General features: G+C 46.3%; 1 protein-coding gene across 1 annotated transcript in view; it reads left to right on the forward strand.

The window, feature by feature from the left end:
* LOC144162797 (mitochondrial potassium channel ATP-binding subunit) overlaps window positions 1-18183 on the forward strand; it is a 51264-nt gene that overhangs the window by 3107 nt on the left and 29974 nt on the right. The window contains exons 3-7 of the mRNA XM_077693460.1: window positions 473-652; window positions 4660-4805; window positions 6801-6876; window positions 10694-10834; window positions 16481-16566. Coding sequence (XP_077549586.1) covers window positions 473-652; window positions 4660-4805; window positions 6801-6876; window positions 10694-10834; window positions 16481-16566 — 629 coding nt within the window. The remainder of the gene's footprint in view (window positions 1-472; window positions 653-4659; window positions 4806-6800; window positions 6877-10693; window positions 10835-16480; window positions 16567-18183) is intronic.

Consider the following 18183-nt stretch of genomic DNA (forward strand, 5'->3'; position numbering starts at 1 on the left):
TCACCGCAATGCGCGTTGGGCCGTGATGCCCCTACAGCAGTGATAGCGACTAAGCCACTGTTATCCCACTGACAGTGCTTATTTTGCACACACAGCTCAGCAATATAACAACCTGAAAAAATGTATGCAGCAAGTCATCTAGTTACATAGTCAGTTAGTTCGCATAAAAAAATCTGTAATGTTGCTTGAGTAGTAGCTTTGGTTCATCCTTTTATCCTTTATGTATAAAATACGTGGGGATATGTTTTTTTTTATTTGTCGACGGAAAGTGTGGGTGCGGGTTATGTGCAGGGGCGGGTTATATGCGCAGAAATATGGTAATTCAAACACATCTCTGCCTTGTACCCTGTCTAGTCAGGCTAGAAATCATCACTCATCTCCTTGATCGCATGCATGTGAAGGCACGGATGAAAGCGATTAATTGAAAAACGAATCTGTTTTTGTTTTCTTTCGTTCTACATTTTCCACACAGAGTGCCTTAATCGTTGCGGCGCTCAACATCCAAATCCCGGTCTTCCTGGGTGCAGTCGTCGACGTGCTGAGCAAGGTCAGGGCCCCGGCTCCGGGCCCGGAACCCACACCGAGTGTCGGCAGCTTTTTTGAGCAGATACAGAAGCCAGCAATGCGTCTGTTTTTCATATACGTCATGCAGGTCAGTGTGCTCTCAAATCTCAGTGCTTGGTCCTGGAGCTGTGCTTTAGAATTTCACTTCCACGTTCCACCCTCCCCCTCTCTCTTGAGGCCAATTCATAATTCCCAAAACCGGCGGGGCAATTTAGGGATTACTTTTCTATTCACAGAAAAGGCCCTGTTTAGGGGGCACATGGGTTTTTGATCAAAATCTTTATTTTTGCAGTTAAATATATATGGTTTTTCTAGCTGGATTATTGAACTAAAAATTCCTTCTAGCTAGAAATAGGCAGAATTTTTAGCTAGAAATTCAATTTCTAGTTCCTTTCTAGCTGGATAGAGATTTATTTCCAGCTAGCATTTGTCAGTCCACCTAGAAGAAAAAAACCCACAAGCTGAAAATAATCATCTTTAGCTAGACTAAGAATTTTTCTAGTTAGAAGCTGTAAATTCCAGCTAAAATCTAATAATCTAGTCAAAAATGAAGCCGGAAATTATGATTTCTTGCTAGAAATGCTCTTTCCATTTTAACGGTGGATGGTGATAAAAATTGGGGGCTGTGTGTAGTTTTTCAGTCTGATTGTAGATATGAAATTTGTTTTTGTGTAAAACCAGTACATTCAAATTTATGTAGATTTTTATAGTTGATTTTCTGACTGCCATTGTAAAAAAACTGCTGGAGGGATGCAGCTGAACAAGGTGCCAGTGAACTGTGCGCATATCAAGGAGTGCAATAAGAGTAACAGTATCATTCTGTCGGGTCTGTAGCAGAAGTTACGACCGTTTGAAGTTTGGGCTTGGAAGGTGGGAACCAGAAAAACCGGTTTTGCCATCCAAGCCCAAACTTCAAACGGTCGTAACTTCTGCTGTGACACTGCATCAAGCATCATCGCATCAATACCGGCACAATTATTATTATTTTTTTTTCATGAATCTGCCATAAGACGAAAAAAATAGATGACAGTCTTTTTCATATTTCTGAGAATTCTCAGTCACCAATGCTGGATTCTGTGTCTTACGTGACTTTCCAGAGAATCTAGCTTTACGAGTTATTTCAAATAGGTGTGTAAATTTTACCCTGCCTGAATTCGCATTTTTTTTTTTTCGGTGTTTTTAAAGTTATAAAAATTACCTAAAAGTCGGATCACTTGGAGGAAAAATTAGTGTGAAGGGAAACTGAGGGAAAGTTTGTCGTTAAGGTTCGTTTGTCACGGGATCAAAAATGGTTCTGAGCTTTGCGAAGACAGAAGGAGAAAAGATCTCCCTGCAGAATTAGGGCAAGCTGTTGCAGTAACTCAACATCAACAACTGTCTGCTCCCCCTTCTAGATATAAACCCGTTGTATCACCTTCTGGGTAGCATTTGTGGTTTCGTAACGTTGTCTTCTGGAAACCCGTTTCAAGGTGCACGCAAATCATTTGTGGGGGTCAGTTGCATTATTGACCCCTTGTTGGTGACTGATTGCATTGCCTAATGTGAGGTCTGTTTTCGCAATTAATGTGCAGTTTGTGCATGTTAATTTTCTTAAGTTATTGAGGTGTCTTGTAAAATGCAGGGGAAATGCTCGAGGGGACGTCTGCCCAACGCACAGCACCACACTCAAAACGAGAAAAAAAAGTTTGGCCACTTGTAAAAGCCCGCACCTCGACAAACATTAGCTTTTGCCTGTGTGGAGGAATGCCGGCATTGAATACACAGTGACAGACACGCGGCAATTGACACATTTTTCCCATGTCGCACTGAGAGAAGAGTTACCATATTTTCACACGTATAACCCGCATCAAATGTGCGAAAATTTCAGGGGTGAAGTAGAGGTGCGGATTATATGCGAGGTATTTCCTTCGGTGCAGCTTCATCGCAATGCGGGTTGGGCCATGATGCCCCTACAGCAATAATAGCGACTAAGCCACTGCTGTCCCATTGACAGTGCTTATTTTGCACACACAGTTCAACAATATACCAACCTGGTATGCGGCAAGTCATCTAGTTACGTAGTCAGCTAAGTAGTTCTTTTGCATAAACAATTGTGTAATGTTCCTTGAGTGATTTGGTCCATTCTCTTATGCATAAAATATGCGGGCAATACGCGGGGATATATTTTTTTATTCGTCGATGGAAAGTGGGGGTGCGGGTTATATGCAAGGGCGGGTTATATGCGCGAAACTACGGTACTTACTTCTATAGACTCTGTGAAATTCTTTGTACGCCTGACCAAGTAGTGTTATTGTCATCTCATAAAACATTTAGCCCAAACCACTGACCTATTTACACGTATCTTACCCAAGGCTTGCGTTTTATGTTCAAGTTCATTTAATGTCTGTCATGTTAGACAACAGCGCTCCAGTATACTTGTCACACAAGTGGGTGACTTCACCCATTGCAAGACACAGCAAAGCACTATATGAACATTCACTAGCAAATTGAGTGGACACGATGTGTATTTCAGGGCTCCCTGTTGTAGACAATACCGAATTGTAAGTTTTGTTTCATCAGTTGTCAAGCATGGTATCAGACTAGCATGACCATAAACATTTGAGCTTGGACTGTAGATGACCCCATGGCTTTGTGTAGCCAAAGCAGTGGGATGTGCAGTACATGTGAGCCATTGTTTTGGGCATGCATAACGTCATCATTATTGCATGCAATTTTTTATTCAACTCAGTGTTAACTGCCACATATGGAATCGCATTATGATAGCATTATTATCATCATCAGCCTGTCTACGCCCACTGCAGGGCAAAGGCCTCTCCCATTGATCTCTAATTATCCCGGTCCTGTGCTAACTGCGACCAATTTACCCCCACAAACTTTCTCATCTCATCTGCCCATCTAACTTTCTGCCGCCCCTGCAGCGCTTGCCTTCTCTAGGGATGCACTCTGTTACGCTTAATGACCAACGGTTATCTTGCCTTCGCATTACATACCCTGCCCACGTCCATTTCTTCTTCTTAATTTCTACAAATATATGTCCTTAACACGCGTTTGTTTCCTGACCCACTTCACTCTCTTCTTGTCCCTTAACGTTATACCTATCATCTTCCGCTCCATTGCGTGCTGAGTCATCCTCATTTTAAGTTGATTACGATAGCATGCTATTATATAACTGAAGCTCAAAAACTGCCGTGTGCAAGAATTCTACCTCATTCACTCCGTAAATCAAAATTCATGTTCCCCCCCTTTGGGGTTACTTTTTCTGCAGTGCATGGTCACCATTATCAACTTGGCAGTTGTGTTAGGCGCGATTTATGTAAGATGTACAGGTTCATAATCTGTTCATTACCACCCTTGGTTTTAGCTCTGTAATAGCTGGAGTCATAAAATAAATCATGCTTCCATTGTGAAAGTAAATGGTCTTGAAAAAAACAACAACAAAAAAATGGCAGCACCTCCAATCCGTGGATGATGACAAGGGTGCCATCCAATGCCACTCGAAATGACATCCAAGTTGCGCCCCAAGTGACATCGGATTTGTGCCCCGACCGTCATTCGATTTGAGCCGTGAGTTGCACCTAGATTATTCCCTAAATGAAACTGCAACTCACGGCTCAAATTGAATTTCGCTTGATGGTGGTGTGCGCACGGATGGACGCGGACGGACACTGGGAGGTCCTAAGGTACTCCGCACCGTTACAGGCGAGGGAGTAAGCCGTTCGACTCTCGGGTACTAACTCACGGTCGTAGCCCAATGGGTAAGACGACAATTGGTAAGACACCAGACGACTCCGTCTGGTGTACCAGACACAGGCTCGAATCCTGCCGGTGCCTGTGTGACTTTTTGCAATTGTAAATGCTATGCCCACGGACGCGGATGGACATTGTGTGGTCCTAAGGTACTCTGCACCGAAAAAGCCTCCGGATAAACTACGCACACACTGCTAATGTGTATTATGCATTCAGAACTTTTAACCCAATCTGGTTAACTGGCGACATTTGCTGCAATCTTCAGTTTCCCTTTAAAAGAACCACTGAAGTCGTTCAAGGCAAAGGGACCCGCAGTCACGCAAGCCTCGATTCTCTCACTGTTTCTAGAGCGTGTTTACGGGCATCTACATAGCGACATTATCCTACACTGGGGAGCGGTACGCCACCAGGCTTCGGCAAGCTCTGCTGGAGTCTGTGCTCAAGCAGGACATGAGCTTCTTTGACACAACGAAGACCGGAGAGATCATGAACAGGTAACGGGCTCCTCCTGTGGGGTATACAGTCTGGGTCACAAACATTGCGTGGCCGTTTTTCCTGTTCGAACCCTATGCAATTAATGACACTGGATCCTTGGCATAGTTCCTTCTCAACAAAGAAAATTTCCCTTGCCACCTTGTGACTGGATGGGGGGCCAGGCATAGTGCTTTTCTCAACAATGTGTAGTGATTGAAATGAATTATGCATAAGGAGAGATTCTTAAAGGGGCCATGCAGACAAAGCACAAGAAGTTTGGTTCGTTCAAAAGATTGCCTCGTTACAATCATGCTGACACCACTTTTAACCCACACGTCGCTCAAATAAGCTACATAATTAGGAAAAAAGGGAAGGGCCATGCGGCCCACTAGCTCATTTCCCGCAACAGAACCTATGATGTCATACGCCCAGCTGTGCGATGATTGGCTGAGGCCGGCAAAAGCAAATGCAAATTAGGCAGGGCTTATAAGCTGCCGAACGGGCGATTTGCGCTTAAATGTAACGCGTATTCATTTTTTACAGCAGTAAGAATGGTGGGGTAAACAATGAAAGTTAAGAAAATACACATAAATATAGAACTACCCATGTACACTGCTGTTGGTACTGGGTGCACTATGCTTTTTTTTAGCTGCACAGCAGTTCGCCACTTTGGAGTTGTCTTACATGATGCTGGTTGACTGGCGTAAGCAACGTTGTCTTACGTGACCCGGTTTGTTGAGCATACCCCATGTTTCACAAAACGATCATTTCCTACCATAATAAAAGCAAGCCAAGTAAAAATTTGGTAAAAAACAAAGCAACAGTGGACAACAGTCCGCAGCTTCGTATGGTAGTGCCATTTGGGACGACTGGCAGTAAGCAAGGCAGCAGGGTCGAATGACGCACTGGAATTTTGTTTGAATGCCCGCTCTTGTGATGTCGTGGCAGAGGTCAAGAAAACACGCAATTTGGTGGGAGAATCAAAATTTTAGCCTAAATTGATTAATTTATCCGTGAACGCAGCACTGTTTGCTGCCGGACAAGCGCTGGGGGCACTATGAAACGAAATCTTTCGAGTAAAACAAACGTATTTTATCTGCATGGCCCCTTTAAGGGTTACTCACCTGATTACATTCCTGCGTGGCTTAGTAATTCGTGACCCACAGGCTTAAAAAACATTGTGTACCGATACAAAATTTTTTTACAGATACATAAAGAAGTTTCCAACGGCCTAGTTTGCTTCTTTTAGAAATACTGTATCATTTCTTTACTGGAGTAAAAATTAAACAAATAACACATTTTGATTTATCCATTTTTCACTAGATGGCGTTAGCTGTGTAGCAAGTGAGAGTTTTGTTAATTTATTTCGGTAAAGAAGGGATATATTTCCAAAACAAGTAAACCAGGCCGTTTGGAACATTTTCATGTACCTGAAAAACTTTTCCTACTGGTGCACAATGGTTTTTAGGCCTGTGGGTCTTGAAGTAGTGAGTCTCATAGGAATGTTAACGGGTGAGTCCCCATTAATACTTAATTGTTATAGTGGGGTGTTTTTTTTTATTGAGGTACTGAGAGTGTTATCTAGGGTGTTTATTTCATTGTATTGAAAAACATGTTTTACTGCAGATTATTTTTTTTATCATAAGAAATGACATATGTCCGGGTCCAAGCGAACATTTGTTGATCTGTAGGTATGTGTATATGTTTGCCGCAGTCTATTGTAAATGTCATAATCATGACCTGCCTCTCACTACTGAGTTAATGGATGGGGTGATAACTTCATGGTACGAAGGTCCCGGGTTCAACGCTTGACCTCCTGGAATGTTGTCTATCTCGTTAAGATAAATAATGTGTCATCCTTTCTTTACATCAGTGAGGGGCAACTTTAGGGGGGTCCATGCACGTTTGCGTCTTTCTGAATGAACTGATCAACTCCTGTCATGTTGTACCTTCTTTCCATTTCATTCATAGAGGGGAATCAACCTTGAATTCATTTTTTTTTTCTCACCTCGCAGCCTGAGCGGAGATGTGCAGGAGTTCAAGAGTGCCTTCAAGCTGTGTGTCTCGCAGGGAATCAAGAGTGTGGCTCAGGTGAGAGAAATTTCTTGAAATTATTCACACAGCCTCAACTGACACATATGCTCAGAATGCAGTCTTTCATGAGTGCTTGGTGCACTGTGTTACGATAAGGAAAATCGCCATTTCTGCCTGCCTACATTGTGCCTTTGTGCAAGGGTTCACTAGTGAATTGCGATTCATGCTATAGCTCGAAAAAAAAAAATAAAAAAATGGGGAAAGAAGGGTGCGGGTATAAAGGTGCTTTTTTTTTTTTTCACGACTGGGAGAAGCTATGTTGTACTACAGTTAAACCTCGTTATAACGAAGTTGAAGGGGCACCGCGATTTGCTCGTTATAGCCAATATTTCGTTATAGCCGTAACCGATATTTACTGCAAATATTATGCATTGTAGTTACCTAAAACAAAAAGCGGGCGAAATAGCATCTTGCTGCACGGCGATAGTCAGTAAAATAAACACATTCCGGAGGTAAAAAGGAAAAGTCACGAACCTACTTTATTGCAGTTCAACACTCGTATTTCAAACAGACTTGGCTACGAAGTCCGTAATTGGACATTGATGCACCTTCCTGATGCGAGCGATGGCTCCCTCAGCTGCGGCCGGTACGTTCACGCCATCTTCGCCGCCCTCGTGTGCGCCGAAGTAGCGACGCAGCACGTCCACCGCATCTAGTCCCTCCGACGCCGTCCTTAGCGCTTCTTTTCAAGCCATGTGCAACAGCGCTGACGATGGAATCTCGGTTGCTCACGATGGTGGACAGCATACTCGTCCACACGTCAAAGTCTCTTGCCACCTTACCACGGAGTGCACCTTACCTTTCTTCGCGCCCGATGCGACGGCTTTTATCATAGCCGTCTTCTGTTCAAGCGTGATAGTCTTTCGGCTTCCCGCCTGTCGCACTCGCGCTGTTGGAATCACGCCGGCAGTACGATAAGATAAGGCTGAAGACTGCCAAAACCCACGCACACACAACTACGCAGCGACGTCGGCGATACGAGGAGGGGTGGAGGAGGAAGGCGACGCAACCGCGCGCGCCGTGTGCATTGGGGTTCTTCTCGGGCTCACCGCGGATAGTCCGCGGATTCCCCGAAGCCATAGGGATACGTGGGAAAATCGAACGTCGGACTACAGTGAACTAGAATATTCTAGTTCACTCTAGTCGGACTGCTTCTCGGGGAGCCCGCGGTGAGGAGGGGAGGGGAGGGGGGCTTCGCGGGCGCAGCGTCCGCATGGCGCGCCAGCCAGCTTCGCGCGCGTGGCGGGAGTTTTGAACTGCTAATACAGTTGCCGCGTCACGCACTGTCTCAAATCCGCGTTGCGCACTGTTGTAAAATTAGCTCAAAATTTGATTTCTCAACGAAATTTGTTCGTTATATCCCGTAACGGGGAAATTTTACCTCGTTAAAACGAGGTTTTAAATACATTGGTTTCTATGGGGACTTTCAAGGGGAATTGCGATTTGCTCGTTATATCCATTATTTCGTTATAGCCCGTCTCGTTATAACGAGGTTTAACTGTAGTATAAGGGAATAATTACAGTGAAAATCCATCTTGTAAAGTCCTGATTACTACATGCTTTTGGATTTCGTAAAGTTCTAACAAATGTCTAGTTTCACTGGCTGTCTTGAGTACAGGGGTGAGACAGCTGAATCAGATTTGGGAGCAGTTTTGGGAGCAGCGAAATCTCGATTTTGGAGCAGAAGAACCTTGATTTGGAGCAGAATAACGACATTTATCTTATGTGACCTTAGAAGCCTCAAAAATCAAATTTTTGGCAACTCGGGGGGGGGGGGGGGGGGGGGGGGGGGGCACGTTTTATTAAGTTTTGAATGTACATAACACCGAAACAGCCTTTCAATAAAGTTTTTTCTACCAAGGTACAAACTGCAATACCTTTAAACAAACCATTTTTAAAATCTTAGGCTCTATGCATAGATAGCGTGGAGCTTCATTGAAAATATCGAATTGAAAAACTAAGCAATCGTAAGGTATTTTTATTATCATGTGAATGCCGAAATTATTATTTTTGTAATCCTAGACTCGGCTTTAAGCACAAGTGTAGAGCCAAGGCAAAGCTTGCGCAAAGCGACGTGACAGTCGGTGCACCCCCCCACCCCCCACCCCATCCCAAGCCCTCCCATTTCAATTCGCACAGTGCACATTCACTACGGTCGTAATTTGAGTAACGTTGGTATGTACAGCTACCTCCCTTTCGGCACTAAAGTTCACTTCAGATAGATGAACCATTGCAATATTACTAGCTTGCAATAATAGCCCGTCCCGCACTCGGACACTGCTTGAACATTTTGTGGCGATGTAGCCTGCCCCGCCACTTCTGCATTGTCGATTGTCCCATTCCCGCTGCTCGCAAGGCAGCAATAACTGAGCGTTTTATAATATCCCGATGAGTCCGAAATTTCACTTCAAGCGCGCATTGTGCCTCACACTGAGGGCCGAAACACAGTGAATTCGCGGGCACCACGTTGTTTTAGACGAACTCCGTCTTTCGAGTCACGCAACTTTCCGCAACAGATCAGACGATTGCATGTAGACCCAGCCACCCCCATACCACAACCACGGTAGAAATCAACAAACAGCACTCTGCCTCAATCACAAGCAACTGCTTTGCCAGGCGGCCATATTTTCAAATCTTCACCACACAAAGATGGCGGCGCCCACTAACGTCATTCCGGAGATACGGCGCTCCAAAAATTGTCGTTTTTTCATCTATTTGCACAAGTAGTTTGTCGCCTCAGTACATATTTTTTCTACAGGACTTTGCAATGTTTTTCGATGGGAAAACTTTGAAAACGCACAGAATATAACGTGCAAACCGACATTGTGACTTTCAAAAGAACTATCTTGGGGGCAATGTGGTTTTTTTTTAATGAATGATCAATCAATTAAACCTTTACAAACAGCAGCATTTCTGGAAAATTATGTCGTCAGTAAGCATTTTTCTCCACTAAAACTGAAGAAGAGTTAAAAGCCTTGGCTGTCGGACTGTTTTGGAGCAGTTTGGCGCAATTTTTGCAATTTTAAAGCTTTTGGAGCAGCCCGGCGCAGGAAAACCAAATTGTATCAAAACTGCGCAATAAGCGCAGCTGTCTCACCCCTGTGAGTACGTTGGTGATTATTGTATCATCGAAACTGACTGCAGTGAAGTCTGTAGTTGTTCGAACACTGGTTATTTCTTTTCATATTTCACACTTCTTAAGTGCATATTGATTAAAAGTAAGTGAATTCAGATCGATTTGCTGCAGTCAATAGTCGTGTGTATAATTTGATTTCAGAATGCAGCGCACCAATGTGCTGGCCCAAGCTCAAGGGGACACAAAGTGTAAAGAATACACTATAAAGTGGCCAACGCACAGTAGCAGAAGTTAGTTAAGCAAAACCAAGTGACATTCTTTGTTTGACAACGCGTCCTCATTACTGTTTATTGAGGAGGCTGCTTGTAACAGACGTTGTCACAAACACTCTCGACGGTAGTTTATGTTAGTTAAGCATTACCAGAGGGATTCTACCAGCTTTAAAAAACAAGCACATGTTACGGTATCTTTCCTTACCGAGCAGCAATAAAGTACCTCACCCCCCCTGTAACGTAACACACACCTCATGATTTAGAAAGCAAGCATTCTAGCCATCTTAATCTCACCAAGGAACAATCAACAAGAAACCAATAAGGCACTTAACTTTGAAGAACTTCTCTAACGTTCTTATTTCTAATAACCAAGAGGAGACCTGCGTCTTTAGTGTTACGGTTTGAACACAGTTAGGAGCGCCACTTCTCGAATTTTTTCTTTTCCCTTTCTTTTTGTCTCCTTCAGACTGTTGGCTGTGTGATCTCGCTGTACTACATCTCGCCGAAGATGACCATGTGGACCGTGGTCATCCTCCCCGTCATGTTGGCGACCGGCACCATGTTCGGCTCCTTCTTGCGAGTGCTTTCTCGGAAGGCGCAGGAACAGGTGACTGCACAGCTCACACCTCGTCTTGTCCATGTTCCTTGTAGAGATTAAATTGAGGTTGTGTCCTGTTCACGATGGTTAACGCACCTTCCGTATCCAAGAACTGCAGATGGTTATTGGGCGTTTTCTTGGTTGCACAGTTACGTTCTTGTATTTTACCCATAATGACTTTTTATAAGCAAAAATAAGCACCGACTCACTTGGGCTGAATTTTTGCGCATTCAAAAGGCACCAGCAACCGAAATTGGTCGGGGGTATGTTTTTGAGCCTACTAATTGAAAGAACATCAATTCAAACGCCATAGCCGGAAAAGCTTTGCTGGAAACGTCAAACATTTATAAGCGTTTTTTTTTTTTAATTTCAGCAATGTTATGTCGTTTTATAACTACGTATTTTTATGGTGTGGTTTTTGTAAACACTGAAATACACAGACTAGCTGGCTTGCATGTACTCAAATCTTGCACACTGGACAGAGTTTTATGGTCCGTTTCATTTCCAGGAACACTGACAAGAACGCTAGTGCTCGTTGAAAATTCAAATTCCTTGTTCTCAGAGTGAGAAAATTCAATTACCATGTTGCTTGTCATGGTGTGTAGCCGGTTTTTAATGAAATGAAGTGTTCTATTCAAACCAAACCTGCCAAATCTATTTTTTCTGAAGCCTGTTGTTATAAAAAATAAGCGGTGAAATGTAATCTACACGTAGTGCACAAATGCGAGACTATTTTGAAGGTCTCACGGTGTCTCCTCTACCCTTTTGGCTGTGTTATAGTCATTGGCTAAGTGCACGCCTCATTCGATGCGACATGTTTATTCCAGGTTAACTTGGCACTTCGTTGTTGGCTCAAAGCGTGTGAGCGATCCCGTGCTGTTCACCACGTGTGCTTGCTTTTACAGGGTTCATGTGGGCACTTGAAAACCCCTGAACTTGAAAAGCCTGTTTTTGAGACCTTAAGAGTCCTGGAACTTTTAGACCCTGTGGGGATCCTGACGCCATAGCCATTGCGCGATCACTGGGTTTGTGTCATTATGCAGCGCTCTTCCCCTCTCTCCTCCATAATTCCGGCTCGTCTTGGCGCCACTGCGTAGAGCCGAGCCGTCTCTCAAACTCTTGCGTGAGGTGAAGCCTGCAGAGACCGTTGCGGCGATAAAACACACGCAGCGGGCGCTCCGCCCTGGTAGCGGAGCTAACCTCACCTCATTGGTCCGTTTGAACGAGGCCCGAACCCGACTCTCGCCGGGAGGCGAACGCGCGCCCTGCGCGGGGGTCCGTTCGGGGAGACGCTTCCAGGACGCCGAAGGCGTTGGCCGAAGGTATGTGACGCCAGCCGGCTGCCACTCTGTGGCGCCGGCGAAAGCCCACCAGCTCTTCCGGCTGCGGCCCGTGCCTAAGGCTACTCCTGTTGTCCCTACGCTTGCATATAGTAAGGCCGTACCTACCACTCGACGAACACGTCGTGCGGTACGCGCCTGTGAGCGAATGGGCCCCGTCTCCCTCGCTGCTGCGAGCCGATCCGGCCAGCACGGCGATGCGCGCGCGCACAACGTGCGAGCACCCCGGAATTTGCCCTGACAGAAGAGCCCACTGGCTCTGCGCCGACGAAACGTGCGCACTTGCGCGTGGCGCCCCATCGCCCCTTTCACCTAACGGGAAGTACGTACCTGTACTGTAAATTGTGTAATTGGGACTGTAAAATATGTGACTAGAATGTTAGTATAAAATAAACGTCTTCCCTCCGTACCCTGGGCATATTCCTTTGTCGCCCCTTTCTCCACCTGCCCAACAGAGGCGGTGTTGATTTGGCGCGACGGCGTTTCAGTATCGTGAGCGTGCTCAACTAGCTCGAACCCACGGTGGCTCCTCGCAATGTGCATGAGTGCATGCCTTATGCAAGGCTAGGGTGGTGCATATTGTGAAGAGGACCCAGAGTTGAGAAAGGACGCGCGGACACCCCGCAGAGAGGGGCAGGCGCTTTTCGCGAACTCCATGCCGCGGGAAAGCGGACGGGCCTCGGCTGTAAAATCAGGGGGAAGCGATGCCCGTTGCAAGGCGGTTGTATTGAGCCGAAAAGAGCTAGTAGCCGGCCAGCAGAATGACCCGTTTTTGTCGACGGATGTGCGACGGTCTCTGGGAGACAATTTTTTTTAGTTTGATTTTTTTTAGACGCCGAGACGTAGCTTGTCCTGCTGCGGGCGTGCGCCGAGATGCTACTTGTCTTGTAGCAGGCGCGGGAGGGGGGCTGAAGTCAGCGTGTGTCGCCGACGCCCCGGGGGGACTCATTTCTGCTGGACGGTGAAGGACTCGTGCTTAACTACGTAGCCACCGATGATGAGGCAATTGAACCATTCAGTGTGGTAACCCCCTAAGTCTGAGTTGCGCGCTGCTGCGCTAAGCTCATGACGAACCATTCGCCGGGCATTTAGGCGGCTCCAAAGTTTTGGTAAACTGAGTCGCTCCGTGACCTGGCCCGGGACGAGCCAAGACATTTTCGCTGTTGCCGATCCTGCCATGTCTGTCAAACGGCGAGGGCGCACGGTGGGAAGCCGCCTGGAATTGTGAAGCCATTTGACAGTGTGCGTCCTTGGCAGGTAGTCGCTTGCGACTTGAAGGGACCTTTGCCCAGAAGCAAGCAGAGCTTTATTTACGTGGTGTCACGGGCTGACTATTTGGCGCTAGAGCACAGTGACTCTGCGCGGTGATGACACGGCACCCACGTTAATCCAGGCTTCTCTCGGCCGGCTCATCAATATAACGTCACGAAGAGGTCACCTCAGTGATCATAGCACACTAAACGGCAGGCGCTTTCGCCCCCGTGCTGACTTCACTTCTCTCAGTCTCAGTCAGCGCGGCCGCCCCGGCCGCCCCAGCCCAATCTGTGTGGTCAGTTGTCTCTCCCTGGAGGGGGGTAGTGTTGGTAGTGTAGTTTGTAAATATTTTGTATGGGCTGGGGACTGAGACTGCCCTGTGCATGCATACTTTTCTACTCTTCGCCGTCTTTTGCATGCCTGGGCGATGGCCGGTCAACTCTTCTCAGACCGGCGAGGGCATTTAAGGAGAGGGGAGTGTGGGGATCCTGACGCCATAGCCATTGCGCGATCACTGGGTTTGTGTCATTACGCGGCGCTCTTCCCCTCTCTCCTCCATAATTCCGGCTCGTCTTGGCGCCACTGCGTAGAGCCGAGCCGTCTCTCAAACTCTTGCGTGAGGTGAAGCCTGCAGAGACCGTTGCGGCGATAAAACACTGTCACGCAGCGGGCGCTCCGCCCTGGTAGCGGAGCTAACCTCACCTCATTGGTCCGTTTGAACGAGGCCCGAACCCGACTCTCGCCGGGAGGCGAACGCGCGCCCTGCGCGGGGGTCCGTTCGGGGAGACGCTTCCAGGACGCCGAAGGCGTTGGCCGAAGGTATGTGACGCTTTCTTTACCAGCCGGCTGCCACTCTGTGGCGCCGGCGAAAGCCCACCAGCCCTTCCGGCTGCGGCCCGTGCCTAAGGCTGCTCCTGTTGCCCCTACGCTTGCATATAGTAAGGCCGTACCTACCACTCGACGAACACGCCGTGCGGTACGCGCCTGTGAGCGAATGGGCCCCGTCTCCCTCGCTGCTGCGAGCCGATCCGGCCAGCACGGCGATGCGCGCGCGCACAACGTGCGTGCACCCCGGAATTTGCCCTGACAGAAGAGCCCACTGGCTCTGCGCCGACGAAACGTGCGCACTTGCGCGTGGCGCCCCATCGCCCCTTTCACCTAACGGGAAGTACGTACCTGTACTGTAAATTGTGTAATTGGGACTGTAAATTATGTGACTAGAATGTTAGTATAAAATAAACGTCTTCCCTCCGTGCCCTGGGCATATTCCTTTGTCGTCCCTTTCTCCACCTGCCCAACAGAGGCGGTGTGAAGTTGGCGCGACGGCGTTTCAGTGTCGTGAGCGTGCTCAACTAGCTCGAACCCACGGTGGTTCCTCGCAGTGTGCATGAATGCCTGCCTTGTGCAATGATAGGTTTATGCATATTGCGAGGTAGAGAGACCACAACCCTTAAAGGCCCTTGAATATTTTAAATTTTTCTCTTTAACGACCAATAAATCAAAATGGGGCTACATAAGGACTGAGTCAATGTTTGTTGCTTGGTTTATCTCCCTTAGCAAATGAACGTTTGCATTTCGTAACTCACTAAAAGTGCTTACCCCTGTAAAAGTAAAAGTTCTTATCTAGGGAACTTGCCTGTAGACAAATATCCTTGTTTGGCGTCAGCAATGCTCCCATTTTCTGGCACTTTGTCATCATTTCAAACCTGCATCTTTCCCTAAACACCAGTCCTATTTACATTTATAATAGACAGCTTGGTCCCTGAAAATCCTCGCACTGAGCCCTGAGAGTCCTTGAAAGCCCTTGAATTTTTGTCGTATAAACCTGCGCAGACCCTGATTTTAACCAATCTTAATTAAGCGGGGACACTGCTCTTACAACAGCTTCCTTTAATCTTTAAGTAAACTCTGTGAAACTTGGCAGTCTTGCTGCTTTTTTCCCACTGATTTCAAATATGCCACTATTTTTTGAGTCAGTCAATTAGTTCCCAACATAATTAGAGATAACTAGTCATTTCTGGAGGAACAATAGACAAGACAGTGTAGGTCATAGAACTGTAATATCTATATTTTCCAATATTATGAACCCTGATGAGTGCAATAAGAGAATCGGTTTTCTGATACACTGCTTGGAACTAATTTTACAGCTCATTAAACTCTGGTGGCACCAGTGGCAAGGAACCATTTTGAATGCCCATTTCAAACCCCCAAGTTTAGTGAGCTGTAAAATTAGTTACAAGCGGCGCACCACGAAACCGCTTTGATTGTTGCATTCACCAGGGTTCATAGTACTGGAAAATACAAAGATTGCAGTTTTACGGCCAACACTGTTTTGTCGATTGTTCCTCAAAAATGACTAGTTATCTCTACTTATGTTGGAAACTAATTGACTGACTCAAAAAATAGTGGCATATTTGAAATCAGTGGGAAAAAAGCAGCAAATCTGACAAGTTTCACAGAGTTTACTTAGAAATTAGAAGGAGTTGTTGTAAGAGCAGTCAGTGTCCAGCCTTAAAGGAGCCATGAAGACAAAATACAAGTTAGGTTTATTAGAAAGACTGCTTAGTCCCGATAACAATGATACCAATATCATCGCAATCTTCGAACAAATAACGGAGATATTAAAGAAAACGTGTGAAGCAGTCGCGACCCCCTAGCCAATTTCCCGCAACTTTTCTATGACGTCACCGAACTTTGTTTGTGCGATTGGCGGCCGCCCAACTGACCTGTCGCGACGACACATGACTGTACGTCTGTAATGGGGCCTCTAGTTCCATTTGATCGCATCACTTGAATGCTAACGTGCAGTTAACGCACTGAAAATTATGTTTTATTGTTGGCCTGTATGACGTCATTCTTGCTCATAACACGTCACTGTGGCGCAAAATTTGAAAGTTTTTAAATACTTTTTTTTTCGTTAAAAAAACATTTTTTGTGGCTGTAATGGAGCTGAGTGAGATACTGAATCCTCGTTCTTTCAAATTAAACCAAGTTGTATTTTCTCTTCATGGCTCCTTTAAGACACGTGTTAATTAAACAGGTTCTCGCATTTTCGTTCTAGGCTGCCAGGGCTGCCGGTGTGGCTGACGAGGCGTTGAGCAACATCAGGACGGTGCGCTCGTTCGCGATGGAAGACGCTGAAGCCCAGTGAGTTGAACGGGTGTCGACAGCCAACCGCTGCCTTTCCACAGCCTTAACCGCAAGCTTGCGATCCATTCGGACGAGGATAACGTAAAATCGATATCCTCCAACCTGGCTGCCTGTTTCTGCCACAGGATTGTGGCATCTTATCAATGTGAAAGCATTCAATGGCCTGTTGAGAGAAAACGCCGGCGCATAGCACATACCGTATTTTCGCACATATAACCCGCCCCTGCTACTTTCTGTCGACGAATAAAAAAAAATATGTCCCCGCATATTGCCCCATATTTTAAACGTAAATGGCTGAACCAAAGCTACTACTCAGGCAATATTACACATTTGTTTATGCAAAAGAAGTTACTTAGCTGACTACCGTATTTTCCGGTCTATAAGTCGCACCTGTGTATAAGTCGCACCCCCCTCAAAATGACAGTTTTTCCAAAAAAAACGTATATAAGTCGCACCGGTGTATAAGACGCACCGGTGTATAAGACGCACTGGTGTATAAGACGCACCGGTGTACAAGACGCACTTGTTAATTAGGTAAACTCACAGTGAATCAGATCGTTAGAAAGAGCGGCGAAAGTACATGGTTGCGGCCGCCGCCACCTATCAACGCATCGCCCGGTGAGGAGGGCTAGACACGTGCATCTCCCGTCCAAAGTCTTGACAGAACAAAGTTCTCAAAAATGGTTTATTGGTACACACAGATGGCATGTACTTACAAACGGCGTTAGACAAAACCATCGAAGTCTTCTTCCTCCGACTCGCTAACAAACAATTCAGCAACTTCAAGTGGGAGTTCCGCCAGCACATCGCTATGATCCTCCGACTCACTGATATCTTCTTTGCCAACATCACCCGCCGCGGTGGCTGAGTGGCTAAGGCGTTGCGCTGCTGAGCACGAGGTCGCGGGTTCGATTCCCGGCCGCGGCGGCCGCTTTTCTGATGGAGGCGAAAAGCAAAAACGCCCGTGTGTACGAGATTTCGGCGCACGATAAAGATCCCCAGGTGGTCAAAATTAATCCGGAGCCCTCCACTACGGCGCGCCTCATCGCCTGCGTTGCGTCGGCGCGTTAAACCCCACAATCAATCAATCAATCAATCTTTGCCAACATCGTCACCACTCGCGGAACGGATCATTCCGGCCTTTATTAACCCGGCTACAACTGCTTTTGTAGAAATGGAGTCCCAATAGTCGGAGACCCATTTGGCCACCTCTCCAAACGTCGCGCGTCTTTTGCGTGCTGTCGTAAATCAGCGCAATAAAGCTGTCATGGCGGACAGAAGTGAAGCGACCGGAAGCGGCCTGAAAATCGAAACTTATCAGCAAGCTGTCATTTAAAAATTACCAGCACGTTTACCTCCTTCAGAGTAACTCTCTGTGATAATTTATAAGCTGCATTTTATTTTTGCTACCCAGTTTCATATTACTTTGAATTTATTCTGAACTGTAGTTACTGCGCATGGCAGAAAGTGGCGCGCGGTTGTCGCAGGCCATTATCATTGTTTTCGACTGGAATAAACTGCTAATTCTTTGATTTAATGTCCTGAAGCGACATATGGGCTATGAGAAACAGAGCAGTGGTGGGCTTCGGATTCATTTTGACCATAGAGATGTGT

The sequence above is a fragment of the Haemaphysalis longicornis genome, unplaced genomic scaffold, assembly GCF_048455015.1.
Source record: "Haemaphysalis longicornis isolate Haplotype H1 unplaced genomic scaffold, Haemaphysalis longicornis Haplotype H1 scaffold_12, whole genome shotgun sequence".
In the NCBI taxonomy this organism is placed as follows: domain Eukaryota; kingdom Metazoa; phylum Arthropoda; class Arachnida; order Ixodida; family Ixodidae; genus Haemaphysalis; species Haemaphysalis longicornis.